This window comes from Eupeodes corollae, chromosome 2 (genome assembly GCF_945859685.1).
Source record: "Eupeodes corollae chromosome 2, idEupCoro1.1, whole genome shotgun sequence".
NCBI lineage: Eukaryota > Metazoa > Arthropoda > Insecta > Diptera > Syrphidae > Eupeodes > Eupeodes corollae.
This window is the reverse complement of record NC_079148.1, coordinates 8,154,511-8,168,285: the sequence shown is the minus strand read 5'-3', so window position 1 is coordinate 8,168,285 and position 13,775 is coordinate 8,154,511. Positions and strand designations below refer to the sequence as shown.

The 13,775-nt window shown below is 37.4% G+C and overlaps 1 protein-coding gene across 1 annotated transcript in view; it reads right to left on the bottom strand.

Moving 5' to 3' along the window:
* Positions 1 to 3,873: 3,873 nt before the first annotated feature.
* LOC129944056 (phospholipid-transporting ATPase ABCA1-like) overlaps positions 3,874 to 13,775 on the bottom strand; it is a 32,622-nt gene continuing 22,720 nt past the window's right edge. Inside the window, 12 exon segments of the mRNA XM_056053215.1 lie at positions 3,874 to 4,534; positions 4,601 to 5,320; positions 5,387 to 5,563; positions 5,628 to 5,778; positions 5,845 to 6,024; positions 6,103 to 6,228; positions 6,768 to 7,117; positions 7,183 to 8,024; positions 8,094 to 9,371; positions 9,440 to 9,583; positions 9,637 to 10,231; positions 11,508 to 11,758. Of these exon segments, the coding sequence (XP_055909190.1) occupies positions 4,318 to 4,534; positions 4,601 to 5,320; positions 5,387 to 5,563; positions 5,628 to 5,778; positions 5,845 to 6,024; positions 6,103 to 6,228; positions 6,768 to 7,117; positions 7,183 to 8,024; positions 8,094 to 9,371; positions 9,440 to 9,583; positions 9,637 to 10,231; positions 11,508 to 11,719 (4,992 nt within the window). The 5' untranslated portion in view covers positions 11,720 to 11,758 and the 3' untranslated portion in view covers positions 3,874 to 4,317.

Sequence of the window (13,775 nt, the reverse complement as noted above, 5' to 3'; positions counted from 1 at the left end):
TGAAATTAAGTCTCTCATTCCGCCTTCCCAATCATTGTAGCGTGTTCCAGGCGGAACTTTTGGCGATTAAGGAAGTCTTGTCTTGGCTCAAAGAAAACGTGATATCAACATCTGATATCCGTATTTTCTCCGACAGCCAGGCCGCTATCAAATCTCTGGACTCAGTCTCTACAAACTCTATAACAGTCCATAACTGTCGATCATCTCTAATGGAGATGGCGCAACAGTTTAATATTCACCTTTGCTGGGTGCCGGGCCATAGAGACATTCCAGGTAACTGTAAGGCAGATGAACTCGCCAGGAACGGTACAGTACAACCCATCCTACCACGTTTGGCAAGTACTGGCATACCAATCGCTACTTGTAAACTGCTACTAATGCAAGACGCTGTGAGGAGGGCAGGCACCAGGTGGACCAACATCACCACGTGTCAAGCCACAAAAAACATTGGCCAACACTGGATTTAAAACGTTCAAGATGCTTGCTCTCTCTAAGCAGATCGCATATAAGCTCGATAATAGGTGTCATAACCGGACACTGTCTATAGGAAAACACGCCATGAGACTAGGCGTATTCTCAAATGACTTTTGCAGAAGCTGTATGGACGAGGAAGAGGAAGAAACGGTTCTTCATCTTCTCTGCACATGCCCTGCTCTAGCTCGAAAACGCAAGAATTACCTAGGAGAATTCTTCTTTAACGATCTAAACGATCTAAATCTTATCGGGATAATCAGCCTCTCACGTTTCGAAAGGGACTCTAACTGGTTCCATTGAGCTTAGGAGGAAGCCTCAAGATTCATGTGGTATCACAATGGGCCATTAAACTGGCCTAAGTGTGTCCGTTCCATCTTGGACAGCCACTATAACCTAACCTAACCTAACCTATGGAACACAATTGGAATTGTTTTTATTTTATCATTTTATAAATAAAACTTTGTGTACGCATTAACGAGTGCGTTAAATTTGTCAAATTTACATCTAAACATTTAAAAACAATTTAATAGTATTGGTGGTGCAAAAATCCAGATTTGATCTAAAATCAAAAGTAAATCAATTAATTTTTCCCATGGAATTCAAAAACAGTATATTTTTTTTTTAAATCTAGATCAAGAATAAATTGATTTATTTTACCCATGGAAAACCTTACTAATAATTGGCAACATGTAAACCTAGAATTGAGTTGAAATTCATTTCAAATTCGACATTAACGTCAGTTCGAATCATTTGAATCACATTTATGTACCTACATGATTGACGAAAGGTAACGAAACGGAGTAGAACGTCTAGTAAGGTAAGTGAAATATAAAACAGTGTATTGAATCGTTCGCGTAAGCATTGCTTTTGAAGAACACCTAAAAGTCAATTTTTCTTAACATAAACATGATGTATGTCATCATTAAAGTTATGTTTATTGACGTATCCATTTAACCCAAAGTGAGCTTAAAACAGAACTTTGATTTTCAAAACAAATGTGCACAATTTGGAAGCCGTGTTCAGACGTCAATGACGCCTACTCAAATGTCAAACAAGCTAAAAATAATACACTAACAGCTGACAAAATGGTCGCCAGTATAAATAGTTTTGCCAACTTAAAGTGCTTTGCCTCTAACAGAACTTTCTTTTCTTACTTACTTAAGGTAACACTACGGTCCGGGGCGGACCTGAGCCTCAACCAACATGCGTCTCCAGCCAGCTCGGTCCCTAGCTAGCTGTCTCCAGTGCGCCACCTGAGTCACGGTCTTCCTCCACTGCGCCCTCCCTCGGGATTGGATTTGAAGACCTTCCGGGCTGGAGCGTTGATGTCCATTCACTCTACATGACCCAGCCATCTAAGCCGTTGGACTTTAATTCTGCTAGCTAGGTCAAAGTCGCTGTACAGCCCGTACAGTTCGTCGTTATATCTTCTCCTCCATATTCCATCTAAGCATACGGGACCAAAAATCACCCCAAGAATTTTCTCTAAGCATCCTAAAACGTTCTCATCTTTCTTTGACAGGATCCTGGCCTCAGCGCCATAAATAAGAACCGGGATGATGAGTGTCTTATTTGATTTTAGATAATCGAGATAGGCCTTTACTTCTCAATGCCCTTCTAAGTCGATGGAAGCAGCGGTTTGCAAGAGTTATCCTTCGTTTGATTTCAGCGCTAGTGTCGTTGTCTGTAGGTTTACATAGTCCTTAACTACCTCAAAGTTATAGCTGTCCATTGTGACGTTTTGTCCAAGACGTCGTTGCTTTTTTGATGACAGCATATACTTGGTGTTGCCCACATTGACCACTAAACTAATCTTCTTCGCTTCCGTCGCAATGCTCAAAAACGCTCTACTGACATTAAGCTTTGATCTTCCAATTATGTCAATATCATCTGCGTATCCGAGTAGTTGGATCTGGATGGACCTTTGAAAGATTGTTCCTCTAGTGTTGACGGTTGAGTTTTGCACAATTCTTTCCAGAACGATGTTGAAGAAGTCGCATGACAGTGCATCGCCTTTTCTAAAACCTTTTTTAATATCAAATGCATCAGTGAGATCTTTTCCGACCTTGATAGAGCAGCGTGCATTCTCAATCGTCACTCTGCACAAACAGATAAATTTGACAGGGATGTCAAAACCAGACATTGCTCGGTAGAGCTCTTCCCTATAGATGCTGTCATACGCGGCTTTAAAATCGATAAAGAGATGGTGGGTATCGATTTGAAGCTCCGGGGTTTTTTCCAAGATCTGCCGTAGTGTGAATATTTGGTCGATAGTAGACTTTCCTGGTTTAAAGCCACACTGATAAGGACCTATCAGGTTGTTGACGAATGGCTTCAGACGTTCACATAATACGGCAGAGAGGATCTTATACGCAATGTTAAGGAGACTGATGCCTCTGTAGTTGGCGCAATTTAGAGGGTCCCCTTTCTTGTGTATCGGGCACACTATATGCTGAGATTCCACTCATCGGGCATGTTTTCTTCCGACCATATTTTGCAGATGAGTTGGTGCATGCTCCCTATCAAGTCATCGCCTGCTGCTTTGAATAGTTCGGCAGCGATGCTACCAGAACATCTCGCCCTGCAGCGAAATTGATCAGCATGAATCCGTTGTCCGACGTGGTGTCGTGCATGCTGTATCTCCCGATTGTGCCGCCAAAGATGTCTTCTCTTCTTAGCTTGGCGTTAAAATCTCCTAAGACAATTTTAATGTCATAGCCAGGGCACTGTTCATATGTCTTGTCCAAGAGCTCGAAGAATATGTCTTTGGTGTCTTCATCTTTCTCCTCTGTTGGGGCATGCGCGCAAATTAGGCTTATGTTGCCGAATTTAGCCTTGATGCGGATTGTCGTGATGCGCTCGCTCGCACTGTTGAAACTCAAGACTTTTTGCCTGAGCCTAGTTCCAACATCAAATCCACACCCAAATAGACGCTGTCTTTGTTCTCGGTAGCAGTCGCCGTAGTAGATATCGCAGTCTTTTAGTTTGCATTTACCCGGTCCATCCCATCGCACTTCTTGGATGGCTAGTTGTTCGGCTGCACGTAATCTGTTAAGGGACCTAACATTTCACGTACAGATCCGAGGTTCGTTGTCCTGGGGTTAGAACCCAATCTCCAGTTAAGGTACTAGGCACCCGATGTTCACCGCGGGGAGGTGAAAGTAGGAGTTAATAGACAGTTGAGAAAAACCTTTGGACGCTTGTGTCCTCTGTGTCAACAAAAATTTCTTTAAGAGCAAAAAAAAACAGACGAACTTTTCCGCTTCTGAATTCATAATGTTATCACTCAATTTTTAAAGTTTTTGAAATACGAAGTATAGTTTTAATATTCAAAATATTCCTTATAATTTAACTTTCATTTCTAAATCTTAAATTCTTACTTTTAAAATAAAACACCAATTTTTAAACACTTAACAAAAAGTCACATTTTATTTTTTAAAGCATTTCAAGCTTCTGTTTGCGTTTTTGAAACACTTTTTTTATAGTAGGTATAATACTTTTTTACTGTAGGCTTACTTACTTAAGTCACTTGAATTAAATTCATACATATATTTAATTACGAAGTTTTAATAAATAAAATGAATACGTTGTTTTGTTTATTTGAGAGAAAATGTTTATAAAAAGTTCATATTTATACTGCGTCAAGCAGATAGGATAAATCGTAGACATTTTTTGAAATATTTTGTAAAATTATAATATTTTCCTGTATACAATAATATTATTTATAATAATATAAATTAAAAATAGAAAAATTGCATTAAAATTAACTTTGGACGCTTAAATTTGTATCATAAAAGTTATCAGGTAAGTTTAAAAAAATACAAAAGAATATGAATTAAATTCTTAACATGGTAAATATGGACACTTTTTCTTATGATCCCTTGGATCATTTCGCTGAGCCTCAGCAAATTGTAGGAAAATTTCCTCCAAAGTTGTCTGGCTTATAGAATAGTCCTCAATGCTTAGAACTTCCTTATTTCGCTCCATTAGTCCGAATACTCTTGACCAAGAAATACTCGACAATGGAATGTAAAATGTCAAAATTCGTTGAAAACGTTCCCTTTTTGAAATTGAAAAAAAAAAACGTAAACATTTTAATTGTTAGGATTTTGAATATTGAACTTACTGTAATTTAGCTTCAGGAAATTCTTTCGTTATGAAATCTGTGACATTTTGAACGTCTTCTTCTATCAGATCCATTGGCATATTGTCGGGGATTTTCCTCATTTTAAACTTCAAAATCAAACCCTTGCTGAATCTGTTCTTCAAGTGCTGTGTTGAACCCAAGCACTTAAACTCACCATTCACCATAATTGCCAATCGGGTACATAACGCCTCACATTCTTCCATACTGTGTGAGGTCAATATTATTGTCTTTCCCGAGTCACGGAACTTGCATAGAACATTCCACAATTGACGACGTGCAGCCGGATCCATTCCGGTTGTTGGTTCGTCAAGATACAACACCGAGGGTCCTCCCATGATTGCCACAGCTGTACTAAGTTTTCGTTTATTACCACCACTGTAGGCCCGCACAGGTTTCTGGTAGTGTTGGGTGAAACCGAAAGACTTGGCAAGCTCCAATGAAACCGCCGCAATTCTATTCGCCGGAATACCTCGAAGCAAACCAAACAATTTTAGAGTTTCCTGACCGGTGAGATCATCGAACAGCGCATCGAATTGTGGACAATAACCAATCTCTTGGTCCACCTTTCGCATTTTTGTTTTCAAACTCAACCCTTTAACGTAGGCTTCACCTACGAAAATTCGTTCGTCACCTGTAAGGATCTTGAAAGTTGTTGTTTTTCCGGCACCGTTCACACCAAGCAGTCCAAAACATTCCGATCTAAAAAACAGAAGTGTCAAAGTTTTATTCATTTGACTTCAGGCAATGATCAATGAGAATTCTCACTCTTTGACTCCAATGGAAATCTGGTTGACAGCTAGAAAACCACCGTAAAACTTTGAAAACTTATCCAGGATCAAATTTTGTGAAGAAATTTCTGAAAACGACATATTTTCCACTCGTTTTTTCTCTTCTTCGACATCTTCATCGATATTTCCGCCTCTTAACAACACTGGCGGTTTTCTATGGAAGTGAAAAATATGCCTGTTAACTGTTTTTTTGATCTTGAATTCACTCAAAAACTCACCTTAATGTCTCATTGAACTTATACAAAATTGGATCAAAGAAACGATAATCTTTCAGAAGAAGGATGACAAAATATAAAAGACCTGAAGCAATTAAGCTTATGACTTCACGAAGTATTCCGGGATATTTCCAGCCAAAATATGGCTGCAATTCTGAAAAGAAAAAAATTTTAAAGTTACTAAAAGTAGCAGATTACTGTCATCTGATGGTTTTCATACTCGACAAACAATCGTTTTCATTATTTGAAATATCACAATGCCTCCTTTGGATATTATTATCGTTGAGTTTTTAAACTCCTTGGATCAAAGAAAAATGAGGAAACACAAGGCAGTATATCTCGTACTTGTCGGCCTTATTCATTTGACGCATAATAAAGATAAAAGTAAAAAGGACAACACCTATCAACAGAAAAAAAAGATTGATTCTTTTCAGATCGAAATTGATCACTTTTAAAAATAAGATCAATTTTTACATACCCAGTACTAAATTGATAGCAGAGAGTCTAGAAAGACCGGTTGATGTTTCTTTAAAGAAATATGATAAGAGGTAGGTAAATGGTAAAGCTGAGAACCCAAAAAGTAAAAGCACTGCGAAATTTCGACCTGGAAAAAGAAAGAATACAATTTATAAGTTTTGAAGAAGGTTCTAAGTAAACTAATGCAAGCCCTAAACAATTCATTATAAGAATTGATTTTTGTTTCTAAAAAGTTGCATGGTAAGAACCTAGCCGTATTGTACCTGTCATCGATACACGTTGTGTCAAATGTCATCATGTGTCAAGTGTCAGAATATTTTGTTTCTATCAATTGTCCGTATTGCAAGAAAGTGATTTTAAAGTTAGAAAAATTTTGAATTTTGACTGTTGCGTAAAGATTTTCAGAATTTTGAATAAACTGCGTGTAATTGTCCACTTAATCCACTGACAATTTTAAATTTCTATATTCAACTGTCAATTTTAATTAAATATTACTCTTATCTGAAAATGACAGTTATAAAAAATCAACTGTCAAAGGTCGATTACATTAATAAGCTCTTCGTTAACTTTAAGTGTATATTAGCTGTCAATTTTTGTATGCTTTCTAAAAGGTCAGTTCAAATTCTTTAAGCAAACACTCATAAACCTTTGCAAACATTATCTTACCTAATTCGGCAAAAGTTGAAAATCCTTCTTTTTGAAAGTATGCAAGTATTATTATAATAATAATCGAAGTTATCATCAATGTCAAATAATCCCACAGAAGATGTGTCAACCAAAATGTGAAAACTTTAACTCCGCTTACAAATTGCAACAATTTTGCTCGACTTTCACGTTCCTTAATAACGAATATAACATAGAAAGCACTTACAATACACATGCAAAAACAAATAACCATTGATATTTGCACGCCAAGCACTTCACTGGATTGGGAAAAATTAACCCTTGGTGATTCGTGCCATCCAAAGGGCAGTGGTGCATTTGTGACGGATATAGAAGACTTTGGTTCAAGTGTTCTAAATGAAAGAAATAATTGTTATTGGCCATAGTTTTTAAGGGTTTTTGACATTTAAACATTTACCTTGCCATAGCATTGTGAATTAAATTAACTGTCAACGGAGCTGTATGCAATGGCTGATTATTTAACCATGCTGTAATTTTATTTTCATCAACTGTTGCTGCAGTTAAGAATTTAGAATTGACTTCGGGCTGTTGAGTCTTTCCCAATTTCAAAATATAATCAACGAAAGATTCGCTTTTGATATCCCGGAGTAGATGAGGCCATCCATACGAATATACTAGATTTTTGTAATTCTGAGCGATATCCCATTCTACCGAATTCACTTTGACATTTGAAGTTGTTTGCAGAACTGTCACTGTTTCTGGATATTGATTGAGCTGAATTGTCATTGGACTTAATTCAGAAAGAGACTTCGTTGAACCATCACTTAGGATCGAAGTTATAAATAATATTGGCAAACAATTTTGCACTAAAAATCGCAACTTATTTCGCAAAGAAAACAAGAACTTTTTCATCATCATTGCCTGCCATTGGTTCACAGTTAGGCTCAATCCTCGCAGAAGATGCTTATCACTCAATGATTCACTTATTCCATCGTCCATTAGGTATCTATTGTTAATGTCATTGTCATTATTGACATTTGTTTTTTCCTCCTTTTCAGCACCAACTTTCATAAAGACTTCTTCCAGGGATGTTATAGAAATGCCATAGCCATTTAGTTGCAGTTCATCGGATTTTGTTTCAAGAGCAAGGAACATATCTTCGAAATGAGATGAATATCTGTCAGGTAGTTGATATGACAGCTCAGCTCCAATGTCAGATTCTGGTTTCAAATCCGGTATGTATTTTCTAAGAAGTTGCGTCACTTTGGAAGTCATGCAGTTATTTTTCTTGACACAAACCTTAAAGAAAAAGAAAAGAATGCATATGTTTAGACCTATTTGTGAATTGCATAGTTCTTAATAACTCACCAATAAATATCCACTGCCAAAAACTTTCTTCAGGAAAAATGGTGTTCCCATGCATTTTAGCTCTCCAGCGGACATAATTGCAATTCGATCTCCTAAGACATCAGCTTCATCCATGAAATGTGTTGTCAGCAAAACTGTTCGTCCGGCTTTCTCAGCCTGTAGTAGATCCCACAGTTGCCTCCTGGCAGCCGGGTCCATACCCGAACTTGGTTCGTCGCACAAAACGACTTTACTACCGCCACAAAAAGCTGCGCAAACCGACAGCTTTCTCTTCATACCTCCTGACAGTTCGGAAGAAGCCACATTTGCTTTGTTCTCCAACTCGATTTTTCTCATGTAATTGGTTACCTCCTGCTCTAATGCATCCCCTTTGAGACCCTTCAAACGGCTGTAGAAAATCAAATGTTGCTTAACCGTTAGTTCGTCGAACAAAATATTATGCTGTGGACAAACACCTAATGACGCACGAGCACCATTAATGTCAGTTCTAATGTCACATCCATTCAAAATAGCCGTTCCTGATGTGGGCGGAAACATTCCAGTTAGCATAGAGATTGTTGTGGTCTTACCAGCACCGTTATGACCCAATAAAACTGTGATTTGATCTTCATACATATTCATAGAAACTCCCTTCACTGCTTTCGATTGGCCAAACGACTTGCTCAAACTCTTCACTTCCAAGCCAATACGTTTGCCGATTGGCTCGGCTTCAAATGATTCTGTATTTATCCGCCATGCGCCGCTGTGTGAGTCTTCATATTCAAAGTACTCGTGGTCTCCACACCAGAAGTTCTTGGTAAACGGAAAATACCATTTTTTCGGCACTCCAAATTCACCTGGATAAATTTGCTCTATGTACAAGCATATTATCAAATTCATGAAGCATGAAAACACCATTACTGCCAAAACATGAGCCATTGTAACGGGATCATCAGGTCTGACACGTGCAAACATATCAGACCACTGGAAGCCATATCCATTCGATTCAAGGCCAACAATTATGTGGATTCCAAGACCCATAGCAGTGTTGCAGAGCAAGGACCAGCCTAGTTTCATAGCGGGAGCAACATCATATTCGTTTGACATGAAATACAGGTGAGGTATAAAACTGACAAACCATATAATGCTGCTGACAGATGCCGCTGTATTCGCTTTGGAGAAAAATGTTGCCACCATTAGACAGAATGTCACTGTCGTTGCCGTGTAAACCAAGAAGAAAAATAGAACCGCTGTAAAAGAACTGTTTATAAGTACTGGTTGGTGCTCAGTCCATTTGTTCTGTACATAAAAATTAAATGTTCCCAATTCATTAAAATATTAACAAATTTTGTAATGTCAGAATTTACCGTTAAAATGATGACAATTAGAAGAGTTGAGGTTCCCATTTCAAAAAATCCCTGCAGAAACCAACCTGTCCAATGTAACCAATTTTCCAAACCCATCATCTTCATCACCTCCTTGAGTTGTTTCTCCTTTTCTGCTGTGATGAACTGTCAAATTGAGTGAGTAAATTACTGTCATTTGTTGACTTTTTGTATTGTACCTTTATCAACCATGTAGATGAGTACATGTAACTCATAAATATTACAAGTGGCAGCAAGATGCCAATAACATCAATCAAATGATCAATTGTATATTCCGGATAAGGATATCTTTGAAGATAAATTTCTGGCAAACGAAGATAGGACTTTGGATTTAATTGTCTCATAAAAGCCCTTGAGACAGCGTTCTGCACAGCTAGGAAACCTTCTCTTAAATAACCAACCGGAACTCCACCATCTTCATCATAATAATTTCTTGGTCCAGGTGAATCCATACCAGGCAAATAAAGACTGTTTGTTAGCCAAGAACTAACGGAAGTCGTATACCAATACATAGTTCGTAGTTCACTTGGAAAACGAATACGATAGTTTAAGTGCATTGGAAGTTTTGTTACATTTGCCAATGAATCATCAAATTCTATGCCACTAAAAAAACTTTCCCTAATCATGGCATCTTGTAGATAACGTGAATTCGCATAGCCACTGTAACTGAGGTTTAAACTTAATGCTGCTTCCTTCACGATGTTATCGAAAACCAAATTTGTGTTTGGGGAGTAGGCCAAATGGAATGTAACATTACTATTAATTAGATGAGTTCTGCAACGAATACAAAATAAAAAATTAAAATTAATTAAATTAATTAAAATTAAAAATTTGAATCATTATCTACATTATCTACTTGTGCTGGAGCTGTTGGCAACCCTACCCAAACAAAAATTAACAGTTTGCATCTAAGTATTGTTTTTTAGAAACGTTTTGTCTAGCTAAAAACTGCCTAAGACATGTTCATAAAGTCAGAATTTCGAGTAATCACTGCAACGAGTTGTCAACAAAAAACAGTTCGTCAACTATTTCTCCTTTGAAATCGTTTCCCTATTGCCTTTGAAAACGTCAAAAGTGGCAGTGCTATGACAATTGATGTGATTCAATTGTGTTATTTACCCCAAAACCATTTACACGAGTTATCACTGCAGAGAGTTGACAACCAAAACCTCCTTGTCAAATTATTCCCCTTTCTGATGGTTACTCTATTGGCTTTGGAAATGTCGAAAGTGACAGCTTGAAAATGCTGACAGATAACTTCAACCATTCAAGCAATTAATCACCATAAAGAGTTGACAACAAAAACTGCTTGTCAAATTATTCTTCTTTCTACTCGTTACACAATTTACTTTGGAAACGTCAAAATTAAATTTCAAAAGCTTGGAAATGCTAAAAGACGAAGCAATTTAATTTTAAAATGTATAGTTTACCCCAAAACTAGGCAAACGAGTTATCACTGTAGAGAGTTGACAACAAAAATTACTTTTCATATTATTCTCCTTTTTACTCATTAATCTATTAATTTTGAAAAAAATAGATGTGATAGATCAAACCTACAAAACTAAACAAGCGAGTAATCACTAAAGAGAGTTAACAACAATAACCTTTTAGCCAAATTATTCTCCTTTTTACTCTTTACTCAATGACTTTGGTAAGGTCAAAAGTGACTGGCAAATGATGTAGAAAGCTGACAACAAAAACTGCTTGTCAAATTCATCTCCTTTATACTCGCTATTCTATTGGATCTAGAAATTAAAGCTAGTTCGTTACTATTAATTAGTTGCGAGAGACTCCAAGTGAGCATTAACATTAACATTATGGTAAACACAATTTGAACACAATTTATCATTGACTTATATGTCATTCCGCAGTTTCAAATGTCAGTTTTTAATTGTTGGAGTCAATACTCCAAAGTAACGCTTTTGACGTTTGTAAATAAACTTGACAGAGTTTAATTCGTCGATTTTCTACAATTTATTTTGCTACGAAATATAATAATTATACTTTTTTATTGTTTTTAAATTAAACAAACAACAAAAAAACAACTTACCTTAAAGGATCAAGATTGTTGATGGGAAGTGAGGTATTGTAAGATATAGATTCTCGTACAAAAGGTTCTGATAAAGATCGAATTAACACCAATAGTAACGAGAAAATGGCGGGTAGTAAAAGTTCAACGATTAGTTGTAATTTATGGTTCCATTGTAAGATCCAATCCTTCCATAATAATAGCCGTAGCTTGTCAAAATTATTAGTAGCCATAATAAATTATTTCTTTTGAAGACTTTTAAGTGGAATAATCTGAAAATAAAGAAGATAAAAAGAATAAATAATTAAAACAGTGACATAAACAGAATTCGAATTTATGGCAGAAAACAAAGTTTCTATAAAAATAAAAGTATTCACGTAAAAAGTAATTACATATGTATAAATAAATTATTAAAACATGTTTTCTCATTGAATCGTTAAAAGTCATATATTCATAAATTCTTAGAATTTGAAATGTTTTCAAAGCTATTTTTAAAAATAAACTTGATTCTAAGTATTCTTCTTATATTAAACAAGCTTTTTAAAGTACTAACGCCATGCAATAAAGTTAATTTTGTTTTTATATCAATTTATTTATGTATGGATAAAAGTACTTAAGTAGTCCTACACTTGAAGAAAGAAAGATAATTAACTTAGTCATCATTTTAGATGGAAAATATAAAAATGATTAAGGTTTTATTTAAAAAAACAACTGGGGGTAATTTGTATTGATTATTACCTTGATGAAAAGGAAATACATTTTCATCTATGTACGTCAAAACTAATTGAAATGCAAAAGAAAACTAATTGCAAACAAATTATACTTTTAATCAAACCAATACCATTAATATCATCCATACAATTATTTGGTGATAGTATAAAAATGAATGCCTGGCAAAAATCCTCCTTTCAAACCCTCCCAGTGGGTGCCGGGCGGTAATGATCACCACAGCTGTCTTGTACGTTGTCAAGATGGAGATCAGCAAAGGTCAGGTTGAATTGCTGAAGTTTCCTACTCCTTAATAGTAGCAAGCTTAAGCAATGCAATTTGACCAAAGATACGGGGTCCCTAATTTCAGTGGTGGTGTGAGCGTCTTACATAATCCGTGCCGAAGAATGAAAGGCTGGGGGGCAAACCAGTCGCTAATGAGCTCATTCGGATGCCTTGGCAGGGTCCGTCTTATTTTCTGCCTTACCCCAATATATCGGCTCTGCCGGGGCTGACCTCTTTGTTCCGACCTACTCGTGGGGCCAAAATACAAAAAATTTAAAAAAATGGACGAAATAGACAAGACGAACGTAGAACCCTCCACAGACTTGGAGGATGAACTCTTGGCCTCCAGCCAGGAGACTTTGAAGGGGAGCTCATTTAGCGCTGGTAGTTCCAGCACTTGGGAGCAACCCAACACCACAGCCTTAACCGTATACAAAACCGAAACCCTTGAGTAGCAGTGCAACTCGGGGAACCAAAAAACAATCAGAAGGCGCTCTTCTCAGGAACCGCTTTAAATTGGCCACTCACATTCTTGCCAAGATTGCCAAAAATGAAGAGACCGGAGTGATTCATGAGAGGGACGCCCAAGATAAAATAAAGTACCAGAAGGTTGTTGATGAATACAACAATCTTCTGGCCAGCCGAGAAAAGGCCGTTAAGCGAAACAGATCTCAGGTAGAGATCTGCACGTCTCAGAAAAAGAGCAAGCTTGACGACCGGACAAAGCCAGTGAAAGCACGACCTTCTGCTTGTCAGGGATGACCTCCACGTAGCAGTTGTGGATGAGCTCTCCACAAACAGCAAAGGTCTGCTGAACGCGTGGAACTCTATCGAGAGCAAACTCTCTGAGATGGTGTTTTCATACACTATAACAAACAGTGAGGGCCCCTACCCTAGTTTTGACTCTGGCGAGATGCTCAGGGGGCATAGGGTAATTAAGTATGCGGACAGGTTTTCTAGGGATTTCTTTAGTGAAAGCATTGCTAAGGTTAGCAATGACTAGGAGGGCTTAAAGCTCAAGCTTATCCCAGCTAAGCACATCCCTAGACAACCCAAGGCAGCGACAACGGGTTGCCGCTCATGAGCATAAAGCCAAGCGGACAGGACCTGATCCGCGGTCTTCAGAGGCAAAATCCGCTGGTCCCCATGCACGATTGGGCTTTAGTTTAAGCAGAAGAACCGCAGAAGACCAGCGCCTCTTACCTTCTGAGGATTAGCGAGGAGAGTCTAGGGGCTCTCAAAAAAGCCGAATACAAACTTAGTTTTGTCATAAGGAATGCCAAAATTAAAATTCTG